A 14,214-nucleotide genomic window follows, 5' to 3' on the forward strand; every position below is an offset into this window, starting at 1 on the left:
AGATCTTAACCTCTCTGAACCTCAGCTATATCATCTAAATAATAAACTAATAATATTTACCACAGGACGATTAAAGAAAATAACATAATTAATAACAGATGAATTTATAGCATAAAAAACAAATATTTTCATTCACATACCATTTTACATTTCACAAAGTATTTCATTATCCCTAATCTAATTTTGATCCTTATATAGAATACATAACAGGAAAAGCTTATATTATTGCTCCTTTTTACACATTAAAAAATGAAGCCCCATCAAGGTACCCATCTTATGCAAGTCCACACAGGTTAGTGGCAAGGAACTTTTCCTACCTCTCTAAAAAATTAACTGATTTACTTACTAAAGTGCCACATAAGACATGCATAAACACAGGGAGGAAAAAAGAAAAAAAAAAAACTACCACCCAGGTCTGTCTATTCTGTCATGAAATGTTTTTTTGTTTTCAAGTCAAATCTTTCCCTAATTGTACATTTACCCCTTCTTATCCATTTTTTATTACCAAAGTTCTTGCCAGAGATACACTGATTAGCTCAACTAAACTACTACAAATTTCCTTCTCATTAGGCTTTTCTGTCCACATTCTACAATAGAGCAATAGGTGGCTTGAAAAATCTTGAAAGACTTCCTGTTATCTACTGAATTAAGTACAGACACCTTTCAAATCTAAGCTCTTCAAAATACTAATTTATTTATTCATTTCATGAGTATATATTGAGCGGCAAAGTATGCTAGAGAGGGGAGTCAGTAATAATCGAAAATTCACTACCTGCCAGGAATCACTAAGCCCTTTAATACATTATTTCTTTTTAATTAAAAATAATTGATACAATACCCTATAAATTAAGATTTATATCCATTTTAAAGACTGGAAAACTGAGGCCCAGGAGACTCAGGAATTTGTTTTTGGATCACAAAACTAGTAAGTGGTAAAGCCAGAATGCACACTCAGAACTGTCTGATTCTAGAGTCTGTGCTCTTTTTACCAAGTACTCACAGTGCTATAAATGCTCTGCAGTTACAAAGATGTATAAGACATGGGACACTGCCTTCAAGTGACTATCAGTCTACTATGCCTACACAAATAATATGAGGCATTATTGCTGATGTGTTTATATCTAATTTCCTAAGCAATGAAGAATGCTGTGGGGTCTTGTGATCAATAAAATAATACAAGGTCAAATTACATTATGAATATTTCCCTGACAGGAGTGGAAAATAAAAGAGGCTGCCATATTGCAAGTAACCAACAGACACAATAAATAATGTGATTGGTCTGCTTGAAAATTACTGAATTTTAAAGCCATAGAATTTTTAAATAAACTTCTGCTCATGCCTTCACTTACTGAGCAAATAATTATTGTGTCAATATTAAACATGTTATTTCAAGTACAGTGAGTGAAAAGAGACATACAGGGTTTTATGAAAACATCAAACAGAAGAACCTACCCTAGACCAGGGTGGTGGTGAGGTGTCAGAAAATATTTTCCTGAGAGAGTAGCATTTAAGGTAACCTAAAAGTTGAATGTATTTTAGCTGTGTAAGAAATAAGGATGAACATTTCAAGTAAAGAAAACTATGTAGGCCCAGAGCAATGGCTCACACCTGTAATCCCGGCACCTTTGGAGGCCAAAGTGGGAGGGGATCACTTGAGGCCAGGAGTTTGAGACCAGCCTGAGTACCATAGTGAGACCCTGTCTCCACAAAAAATAAAAAAAAAATTAGCTGGCTGTGGTGGTGTATGCCTGTAGTCCCACCTACTCGAGAGGATCGCTTGAGCCCTGGAGTTGAAGATTGCAGTGAGTTGTTTTAGCAACACTGCATTCCAGCCTGGAGACAGAGCAAAACCTATCTCAAAAAGAACAAAGAAAAAAAAAAAAAACAGAAAGAAAACTATGGAAATGTGTGAGATGTTAAAAAAAAAAAAACATTCTTTTGATGGACTGAATGAAGTCTGTAGTATAACTAAAACGGTAAAAGTATAAAGCTACCACTGGGGAAGGGAAGGAAGCAACAACCAGTCATTCAGGACCTTGAAAGTGATGTTAGCAAAACTAGATGTGATGTCAAGGGTCAGATAAGCATATGATAAAAGAGAGCTAATTTAGAATGAGAATTACTGGTATATTCCGAAATATTATATTATTCATTCATTTAATGGGCATTCAATAAACTTTTGTGGACTACTACTATGTCTACCACCAAAAAATGCTCATCCATTTAAAAAAAGCATCCATACATTGAACTGTGAAAATATATTTAACTATTAAAAATAAAAATAACTAAGAATTTTTAGTGATATATGCTGATATAATCCTTATAAGAATCCTATAAAGTAGAAACTATTAGTATCTTCATTTAGCAACCAAAACATGAAAGCCTCTGGAAGGTTAAGCAACCTTGTAACACAATGATGAAGCAGAGAATTGAGCAAGACCATGTTGCTTTGTTCTAATAAACTTAAAAAAAATTCTTTCCAGGTAAACTGTATTTGACATAAAAAAAAATGTTTAATTACCTTTGAAGCTGCTGTGGCAGTCACACTTTGGGGAACTTCTTGAGGTTTACTGCTTCCATGGGAAGATTTGTTTCCCCTGTCTCTCTGCCTTTGCCGGCATTCTAAACAGTTTCTCACAGCAACACAACAAACTATTTAAAAAATCAAAAATATTATTAATATAAATTATTGACTTTGATGTATTGGAAAAAGTTGCTAGTTTATTTCTTTTTCTCTTTCTTTCTCCCCTTGCTCCATCCATTATTTCTCTTAAAATCAATTAGATCAATAGTATTTTTAAATTATGAAATATAGGAATGGAAGTATATATAAAATACATCTGTACTTAAAAAATAGAAACAGAATATCCATTTACTACCAGCCAGCTGAAGAAACAGAACATTACCAGGACCTCTGAAGCTCTCAATATATCCTTCCTTATTTATTTTATTATCCTCCATTTTTCACACTATTGTGTTTTTTTTTTTGAGACAGAGTCTCATTCTGTCACCTAGGTTGGAGTGCAGTGGCCTGATCATAGATCACTGTCACCTTGATCTCTTAGGCTTAAGTGAACTTCCATCTCAGCCTCCCAAGTAGCTAGGACTACAGGCGAACACCACCACATCCAGCTAATTTTTTTTTATTTTTTGTAGAAATGGGGTCTTACTATGTTGCTCAGGCTGGTCTCAAACCCTTGGTCTCCCAAACAGCTGGGATTACAGGCATGAGCCACCACACCTGGCCCATTTTTCACACTTCTGAATTTTATGGATCAATAAAAACCTTTTAAAACTTAAAATTCATATTAGATACATTTTAATAATAAAGTTTCTGTCCTTAATTTGACTATTTTGGTGAGTACATTGACCACAACTTCACATTTCAGGCAATAATAGAGTACATCAGTATACTCAAGTCTCACAATATCCACCTTTCTTCATGATAGGACAGTCTATGGGCTTTGTCAATAAGCATTCAATATGAACAAGCTTTTTATTTATTCATTTATTTAAGAAGCAGTACAGTATTGTAATAAACAGTACAGATTTTGAAATCAGACCATGTGAGTTTGAATCCTGGCTCTGCTACTTATGAGCTACGTGATCTTGGCCCAGATGCTTAAACTATCTGTACCTCAGTTTCCACATGTGTAAACAAGGATAAACATAGTAACTTCCTTAGAGGGCTATTGTGAAGATTAATTGAATTAATATAAATAAAGTGCTTAGAACAGTAAATAGCATACAAGGTGACGTGTTTGTTTTATTACTAATATTATTCACTTATAAAAGTTTCCTGTGGGTGATAAAACAACTAAATCTGCTAGATATTGTGTAAAAGAAATAAATCTTCTAGGTATTATTCAGATAAAAATAAAATCAGGAGAAAAGTCTTGGAATCTATCTAGAAATAAAAGCTCAGAATAACCAAATAAATGCTGGTTTTAAGATACTGAGGCATTTAAAAATATATATATTAATATATATTAATAGATAGATACATAATCTTTCTCACAAAGTTCAGTCTGGCAGCTACTGTCAAGTATCAATGGAAATGTCCTTGATGTCCCACAGTAAATTAAAGTTCTTGGTTGTCAGAGAGATACCAATGGGATCACTCTCTCCATTATAACAGATGTGAAATGAATTCTCTCAATTTGCTTGTCTTTAAAAAGTATAAACAAAAAGAAAGTAGGTTTCATTCCATTATTCTTAACACAAGTCCTTGTTTCTTCCTTGAATCAGAAAAAAAACCTCTCCCCTGCAACTATTTGGATAATTTTTTACATAACCTTTAAATATTATGAGTGAAAAGAGTACATATCAAGAAAGTCCTATTTCAGGGCTTGCATTCTTATGTTCTGCTCATGCTCCAAGGCAAGTATGAAAAGAGCAGCTTTCTGATCACCTGGAGAGTCTAAATAATATAAATAACTTTTCCCTTTAAGAGGGGTAAGAATGGTTCCTAGCTAAAGAACTCATTCAGATTTACTAAGAGTTTTCTGTGCTAAATTCTCTTTGCCACACAAGATAAAAGGTGAACAGCATAGGTATAATAATGTTTATTAGGGATATCTGTTCACTCTGGAAAAAACAGTGAGATTAGGCAATTTTATCCTTCTAGCATTATGTGTATAATAAGACTATGTCATTCATTTTCTGATGTTGGTGGGCCTAGGACACTACCTTCAGTATTAGTTTACTAAAACAGAATTCATAAATGGATTTGCATAAAAATCACTTCAATGAAGAGTGATAGTCTTACTGATTTTGAAAGAATTCTAAATATATTTTACTCTATTTCAAGTTATAAACCATTAAAGCTTATCAATTCCCTGAAATCTTCAATGTGAAGATACAATGTTTTTGAATTTGGTAATTCTGATGAGTTACAAGATAATCTTTATATTATTAATACATAATCATCAACTCATCAATATTTCATGTACCATAGAGCTTCATAAAACTAATTTGTAGGCTATTATTTAATGTGTACTATTAGTCTTAACATACTTACCTAGTCTTAGGCACTGTCGCATTAAACCTCCAGAAGACATATTTTTTTCAGCTTCGATCTCACTGAAATTTAGAGAGCTGGCAAACACAAGTACATCGACCATAGCCATCAGTCGGCTGAGGAAAGTTACTGCTGTCTCAGCTGACATGCCCTGTGTCACTTCAATATTTTCCAATTCCGTCTTTAAAAAAGTAGAAGATTTAAGTCTTATTTAAAATTTGGAAATACGGTACATGTACATAGATAATATAGGTAAACATAAGTTTAGTATATTTACTATATTTTATAAATAAAATAAATTATAAACTAATTCTATATATCACTGGAGCTGGTTATCAAATTTAGTTTACCTATCAATTATTCTTAAATAAAGGAAAAGTCCATTTTAAAATCAACATGAGGTTTAAATATCTTTAGTTATAAAAACTATATCCTAAAGATCATTTCACAAAGATATTTAGAGATAACCACACATATGTACTTATACTAGTTTTGTGTTATTTTATTTTATTAATTTACAAAATATAAAATTTCTGTCTTAAAATCTTCATTCTTATCAATAAAAAGATATGCTTTAATTTTTTTCCTATAAATGTATGATGAATAATAGGAAAGATATAGCAATTTCATTTGGCATCAAAATGAGATGGCTGTCAAATTAGAACATGTAACAATTTCTCATCTATTTTAGAATAAACTAAAACCACTCAGTACCTTCATATGCACAATAAAACTCTAGGGTAAAAATAATCAAGATGATCACTAAATCCTCTACAGATATTTAATTCATGACCTATAAAACACTAGCAATAAGGAGAATCATAGCATTCAAGATTGGAAACGGTACTTTCACTAAAATGTTGTCTATAATAAAATCTAATTTCCTAATTTCCGAGGGAACATTAAAAAGTATTCTGTTTCTTAAAATGTGTAACTTTGTAGTTTTATAAGCAATGGCAACATTTCTTATTTTTTCACTGTGTACTATATAACATTTTAATTATTTTTGTGCTTTAGGACTAGGCCAAATTTTCTCAGTGCCTCAAGGAATGGAGAAAAATAAGGAATGCTTTATAAATTAAAAAAAAGGCTACTGTTTAAATTTTCTGAAAATGAGCATACTAGCATACTGATTAACCTTACCTCTTAACCAAATGATAAATTCAACTACAAGGTGAGCATATGTAATGGGTATCTGCTCCTATTTAATGTTCCATTTTGACATTATTTATATCCATCATTCTAACTAAACTTCTTCCTGCTTGGAAGAAGCAGGAACATTAACATGGAAATGTGAGCAGAAAACACTGATTGGAAAAAAGAAAAACCAAAACACTCAAACATTTCCTGCGTACAAAGTGGGTAATAAAAATAATAGGTGAGTACTACTGCAAGCATTATATAACTAAACTCAGTTCTAAATACAGCAGAAAAGGTATTAATAACAAACTTTCTTCCTTACATTTAAAATAAAAATAGGGTTAAAACCATTCTCTCTAAAATAAGCTTGGAAATAGACAGAAATTTGATTTTAATTGTTGATTTACAACATAATGTCAATTTAGTATCAATGGCCTAAACAAATGACTAATTTTTTACTTGGATTTTTAAATGCAGATTCTTTATTTCCTAGCACTTCATGGATATATGGCATCATTTCATAGCATGACTTAAAAATCTATGACTATGATACAATAATTTATAAGAAAAAGCAAAAAATTCATTTTAAATCTGAGTTTTCAAGTTAGAATGTTCTATAATGGAAAAAAACCTGGCCATTGCATAGGTCCATCAAATATTCTGAATAATTTTTCAAAATGTTATAATTTAGTTTATCTAGACATATGTTCTCAAAATCTTTATCATTTTGAATTACTGAAATTCTGGCATAGCTGTCCTGCTTTATTAGTTAATTAATGGTTTTATTTTGAGTGTTTTGGTCTGTCAAAATTTGCTTTCATTTTGAAATGGTGAATTATAAACAGAATTATTAAGTTGTCCATGTAATTTGACAAACTGTTATTTTTGAAAAAAATAAAATTTTAAAGTGAAAAGCATTCTGAACACAAATAATAACCTAAAAGAGAATTCTTATGTTCTATATAAAATTAATTTATAAATATGATGAAATACTATATAAGCATGATAACAGGGTTTAAAATTAAAGATCACTCACATACAATTATTATTAAATCTTTAATGTATTTCTTCCAATTTACTTTCATTGGAATCAATCAAAATCTGATTGTACATATGACTGTAATATCACTGTTTTCATTATAATAGTTTAGGTATAAAGATTAGTGTGAATAACAAAATAGTAATACATCAAGCATTGGGACAATAATCCTTTCAATGAATCTTTTAAACATACAAAGACTATGTCTAATGTTAAAGATGACATGGAAACTTAAAATATGACCAAGTCAAAAATTTTGTAACTAAGTAAAAATAAAATTTGAAACTGAAAACCTGAAAATTACTACAGAAGTAATACTAACCTTAGAACCCTGGACATGCATTAGACAAAACAGACAACAGACCAAAAAAGTACAAGAAAAAGAAATTATTAAATTAAATGAAAATACAATGTAAAATTGAAACAAAATAATATATTTTAAAATTATATTTGATTATTTTATTCAAAGCAAATTCTCAGAAGAGATATTCATTTTATAAATTACATGATTAAGATAAATATCAAATATTTAGACTTCAATTTATTGTTTGTTTTAGTAACTGTCAAAATATATATATAAGAATAGTTCATGTATTAGAAATTATACATACTCTATTTTACAAAACAAATATCTTTTCCTACTAGATGATTAATGAAACATTTTAATAAATAAGCTAATATAATCCCTCTGCCAAAAAAAAAAAAAAAACCTGCCTCAGTATTGGTTTAAGCAGAAATAACTCAGGGAAATGAACTAGTTATACCACCTTCTAGAATTTTCTATAAGAAAATAATATAATTTGTTTTCTCAAACATACAGAACCCTTCCTATAGTTTAAAATTCCCGGAAGTTAATAAAAGAATTAAATATTATCTGAGTGATTATAACTTAAAGATCACTTTCCCATGCTAGAAAAGAACTTACTGATATACTGAGACCTGCATATGAATTAAGATAAATATACAGATATTATACTAAGTTTCAGAATCTAATTAAATAAATAATTATATTCATTACATTAAAAAATTAGATGAGATTAAGTTCCACAATAAAAGTCATCAACTGTCCCCTTTCTCTGATTTTGGACAATAAATATACATGAGTATAAATTTCAAAATATGTTATTATCATGGTACATTGCATAAGAAAACAGGTAACAGCATCCTGAGAATACTAAAGTATGATCAGTGTTATGAGGTAAATAAAACTAAAGCAAAAACAAAACAGCATACTGGGAGGCTGAGGCAGGAAGATTGCTTGAGGTCAGGAGTTCAAGACCAGCCTCAGCAAGAGGGAGACCCTGTCTCTACTAAAAATAGAAAAATTAGCTGGGCGTGGTGTCCTGCGCCTGTAATCCCAGCTACAGGAGACTAAGGCAGGAGAATCCCTTGAACCCAGAACTTTGAGGTTGCTGTGAGCTAGGCTGATGCCATGGCACTCTAGCCCCGGTGACACAGCAAGACTCCGTCTCAAAAAAAAAAAAAATTATTAATAATTTTTCCAAATCACTTAACTATATATTCTAATAATAATAATAAAAATAAGGTTTTGTCATCATTCATGGACAGAAAAAGTTGCTCTTCTTTCTTACAATTATGAAACTACTAGGAAAGCCAGAAATGGCATTCGCCATTATTTTTCTGGGGCAGAGAAAATTAAACCACATAGGACACTGAATTAAATTCTAAACATTCAGTGTTCTGGATGGTTGACCATGGTGGTCAACTTAAAATCACAAAGTAATTATGAAATTTGTGGTTAATCCATGTTCTTTGCTTTTCTTCATTTTTTTCCTGCAAACTCTTCACTTTTCATTTATGACCAACGTAAACCATATAGTAGAGAATAAATAAAAGGATTCAACTGACTAGTCACAGAAACATTAACTCAAAAAATCAACAACAACAAACATAATCCTCCTTCCCAAAACCAAAGTTTGGTCAAACTACATGCTAAGAGGTCTAAATTTTTTCCCCAAAGTTAAAACTATTGGTTTAATTTACAGATTTGAAACTTTTTCTGTAATTTATTTTTTATGCTACATATGATTTTAAATAATCTAGGCAAAACTGAAACTCCAACTAGGTGCTGCTTCTTCAAGAGTATTAAGTTCAGGGGGCTCACTATCAATATAAACAATGTATAACTGTATTCTTATTTGTTAATGTTCCCATTAAAATATTTCCTTATAAGTAAGATTAATCTAAGTAGTTCAAAATCTTCTCCCATGCTGGTGATATTAGAACAGCAATACATCAATGTTATCCCCAGTATAGACTATTATATTTATCTAAGGTTCCAGGGCAAAAAATAGACCATTTCTATGCCAATCTCATGCCATGTAAGTAAGAGACAAAAAGATTATACCATTTTAGTATTTTGTTATCAAAATGAATCACCCCTATTTTTCTCAAATATTTTAAACATCAGAGTTCTGAATAATGGCAGGTTTATTTTATAAACGGGAAGACTATTCTATCATACAAATAAAGGAACAAAATATAATTCCCAAAGGAACTGGAGAAAGAAAACTTTCATTAAGAGCCTTTTCCATCTAGCACACTCTACATGTATTACGTAACACACTCCCTGTGGGATAAGTATAATAACACCCTTCAGTAAAGGAAGAAACTGAGATTGAAGTCATATCTAGCAAAATACAGATCTTATTTATTTATGTCTTATGCTGAAGCCTACATACCTTCCATTAAATCATACTGACCTCAAAAATGTCAGATATGAGTCTCATTGATACTGAGAAACAAGGTTGTTTCTGACGAAAAGGAGTAAATTATCTGAGATTCACATTTCCTCTGAGAAATGGACAAGACACATTCCTGGGTTGATCTTTGTGTCTTTTTTTAAAATGTGGAACTGTAAAGAATAATTAGTAGCATTCTACCTATCTTTTCAAAATTTAATACAGTTCGACATTAGAAATATCAAATGACAAAAAAATTAGTATGGTGAGCGTGAAAAGTTACATATGTTCTAATAGACCGTAATGACCACAACATTCAGTAAAATTGTCTTAAAAAATTAAACTTTAATAAATGGTCATTAAGTCAAATTTACAAGTCAAATTCTTGTTTAATAGAAAAGAATGAATTTGTCTTAAGCCCTAACTACTGAATTTTCAAAGGTCTGTAATAAGTGATAAAGTTTTCACATGAAATCATCATAGTATGACATTATTTTATGAGGAGCATGTGTTGTAAGTCAATGGTCAGCAAACTATGGCCCACAGGTCAAATCGACCCCACTACCTTTTTTTTATAAAGTTTTACTGAAACACACGCATGCCTATTTGCTTATGTATTGTCTATGGCTGCTTTTGTACCACCAAAACAGAGTTGAACAGCTCGGACAAATACCATATGGCCTATAAAACCTAAAATATTTACTATGTGGCCTCACACAGAAAAAGTTTGCCAACCACTGCCATAAGCCATCATTACTTCTATTTGTTCATAAAATAATTATCTGCATATTAATATATGAATATTTTGAAAAACTCTATATATCTAAACAAAACTACTAGATCACTCAAATATTAGTTTCCAATGTTTCTTTCCATCTCTTTGCATATACCTAGGATTGAAATTCTAATGGCATCTATAAAAAAATGTTTCCCTTTGGTAATCTGTATGTTATCAATATGTCCTTTTTCATTTATCACTTCCAAAATTCTCTTCTGGCTTTTTACATTTTACATATAATTTCAAAAAGCCCATATTATCAGTTCTAATTTCCTTCTTTACTCGACCTCCTCCTTCCTAACTTCCCCCTCTACTACACTACAACTTCTAGTCAGAATATTATATAATCTGATAACTCATAAACAATAGTAATCAGCACCACTCGTGTTTTTACTAGACATGAAGTGGGAGAAAGGTACTGACTCTTTCTTTTAAGGAAGCAATTCATTCAAAGAACATCAAATCAGGTATACTGTACAAGCAGGCATAGGTACAATCAGTTAATGGACCAAAATATCTAAATAAAAAAACCAGAGACATAAATAAAGGTTTCTATAGTTGAATGAATTCCCGTGTCTGTTGAGAACAATTTAGGCAGTAAGTATTTAATAGTTTCAAACTCCAATCTATAGTGGTCAAAATTGCATAGTAATGATTTTGGGAGTCCAACCTCAAAATGTCAGTATCTTTACTGTGCATTCATTATAAAATAAAAAATAAGCAAATTTGAGTAGTGAATTACTATGTAAATCATAATGTTTATAAATTAATTCATTAACTTAGAATTATCTCTATCTTGATAAAGATCTTTTGGTCTTAAAATTTAGAAGACTATTTAGTAATGTGAATGTTTCAAACCTATACAAATTTTAACAACTTATGGTAAGCTGTTTACATTAAGATCAGTTTTTGCTCAGCACAAAATTTTAAAACATGCAATATTACATTTCAAAGTGAATTTTAATACAACCATTTAAGATTTCTTGACAATAAATGGTAATTCATAAGACATAAAACAAAATTTATATGATCAAGAAAAATGCCAAACAAAAGCATTGATTTATTCAGTCTTTAATGTATAAAAGAAAAAAATGCCTTCTATGTCTCAATATCAGAATGCATTTTTAAAATAATGCATAACTCTCAATTTACCAGATTTTGGTACAAATCATGAGAGGAAAACAGACATTAAAGAGAAGAAATGGAATATGAATCTCTGGATACCTGCTCCCTTTACACACCATCCACTATTTATACTGCTCTTTCTGGCTCCACTTCCTTGAGTTAGCTACTAATTTGATTAATGCCCTAATGATGACCTGCTCTGTTGCACCCCCTCCTGGACTAGCCTGCTTGTCTTTGTCCTCATGAGTAAATTCATGGATAAAATAGAGATGTACGTGCCTGGAGCAGGTGTGTGAGGATACAAAGTGTTGCTACTAACACTGAAGTTTCAATGTTGCTCTGGAGTTAGTGCATTGACAAAAGGCTAGTAAGAAAAAGGGTCATGTAGAAAAGCTTGTTAAAATAAAGTTGGAGATCACTTTGGGAACACTGTCTCACCAAGTAATAGACATCTTACCAAAATGGCAGATTTATCTCTGGCAAAAGCATACTTTTGGGGCTTAAGGATAAGTTTCCAACATCGTGGTCAGAACACAGGTAATATGGAAAGCATAGTTCTATATTCTTTCCCATCTGAGCATGTAACTATGGAGCCTGTTTTGGTATGAATCAAATATATTTTAAAATAATAACTAATATATAAAGTTAACATTGATCTATTGTATTTTAAATGATATACATAATTAATATTAAATGCCTTTCAAATGTATTCTTTTAATACATTTCACTGTTTTATAAAGAAACAAATAGAGACAAGGCTAGATTTGTAAAAAATAAATGCTGAACCAGTAAATAGTCAAATGAAAATGTTAAATAGCAAGGATTTTAATAGTTTATTATACTATAGATTTGAAAAGGTAAGCAATATATAGAAAACAAAGTTAAATCATTTATAGGTACAGCTCTTTCCAAGAAGTAATAATCAGAATTACCAGACATAAGCACATATAGCTGGAACCCAACATGGATAAATAAAAGAGGTTGAAATATAAATTTAAATGGTTAAAAAGTTCTCTTAATAGAACAGGTCTGGTTAAAATCCACCTTTTTACAGCACAGAACACCACTGAAATGCTAAAGTCATGTAATTATAAAGTATAACCACTAGATGGAGGCAAAGTACTTACAGTTGGTGATGTAGCAGCAGAGAGCAAAGGTAAAATTCCTCCACAAGCAATGATGATGTTGTCTACCATTTGGGAAATGAGGTGGATTGTGTTATGTACAAAAATAATATTTTCATTGCTATTGACAAAATCCATTACAGATTTTGTGGAGTGGCTAAAATAATATAAAAACAAAACAGAAGTGAACATTTACTTGGCTTATAAATAAGAGGTTTACACTTATTTAGAATAACATTTTTAAAGTGAAAAATAATTATAGTATATTGAGAAGAGCTAGAAAAATTTAGAGTGAAGTTATTAGAAAAGAAAACAATTTACAACTGATGTGTCATATTACCAAAAATTAAGCATTCATCTCTGCAGGGTTCTTATGCCCGACTGTATTAACTCATTATTTTGTCTCTGCTTGAAAAATACAGTATTAACTAGATTCTAAGACATATGGCTAGGTCAATGAATTTGGCTAAAATACTTATTTTTGCCAAAGCTGGTTGTTTTGTGTTGAAAGGCAAAACCTTTTAAATATACAAAGGATATGTCTAATGTTAAAGATAATGTGGAAACTCAAAATATAACCAAGAGAAAAATTTTATAAATAAGTAAAAATAAAATTTGAAGTGAAAAACCTGAAAAGTTAACTGAAAGTTTCATTTTTAGGCAGTTTCAATTTGTCGTATCACCAATGACTGCAGCCCCACCTTTGACCACCCATGTGAAAAATGTATCCTACTAGTCACAAAAGTGACATAATAGGGAGTATAAATAAATCAGTAAAAATTCAAGAACTTATTACATTAAAAAAGGGAAAAAGATCTCAAAGTAGATTGGCAGTGAGGCTTTCCCATACAAAACATGCAATGTAGACTCCAAAAAAAAAATACACTGCTTTCATTTGGTGTCAGTCAAGAACAGGAAATGTTTTCTAATGGGAAAAAAATGAAAAAGGAAATTACTCTATGATCAAATTTGAATCAATGATTCTCACTTTCTTAGAGTTGTGAAATACTATCTATTATTATATCTTAGATTTAAAGACATTTTCTCCTATCCTTAAAATAAAGTTCTATCTTTAAAAAATTTAAATTACATTAAATTCTATTTGGGGAATTTCTTGAGAGCTTATGAAAGAAAACAAAGAGACATAATATGTGGATAGAAGAAAAGCTGATTATTACTTACTTGGGGGCTAGAAATATTATAATGAGTAAATTAAATTATTTATCTCCATATACTGATCTTCATGTTAATAGTAATGTATTTCAGTTTCCCTAGTTACCATCTCT

The 14,214-nt window shown here is 30.7% G+C and overlaps 1 protein-coding gene across 11 annotated transcripts in view; it reads right to left on the reverse strand.

Moving 5' to 3' along the window:
- NBEA (neurobeachin) overlaps positions 1–14,214 on the reverse strand; it is a 562,035-nt gene that overhangs the window by 387,167 nt on the left and 160,654 nt on the right. For 9 of the 11 annotated variants that reach the window (XM_045567190.1, XM_045567195.1, XM_045567193.1 and 6 more), the window contains 4 exons: positions 12,932–13,085; positions 7,522–7,530; positions 5,021–5,201; positions 2,522–2,652 (listed from right to left, as the gene is read on the reverse strand). In XM_045567190.1, coding sequence (XP_045423146.1) covers positions 2,522–2,652; positions 5,021–5,201; positions 7,522–7,530; positions 12,932–13,085 — 475 coding nt within the window. The remainder of the gene's footprint in view (positions 1–2,521; positions 2,653–5,020; positions 5,202–7,521; positions 7,531–12,931; positions 13,086–14,214) is intronic. The other 2 variants (XM_045567200.1, XM_045567192.1) reach the window with 1 other exon arrangement.

This window comes from Lemur catta, chromosome 13, assembly GCF_020740605.2.
Source record: "Lemur catta isolate mLemCat1 chromosome 13, mLemCat1.pri, whole genome shotgun sequence".
Taxonomy (NCBI): domain Eukaryota; kingdom Metazoa; phylum Chordata; class Mammalia; order Primates; family Lemuridae; genus Lemur; species Lemur catta.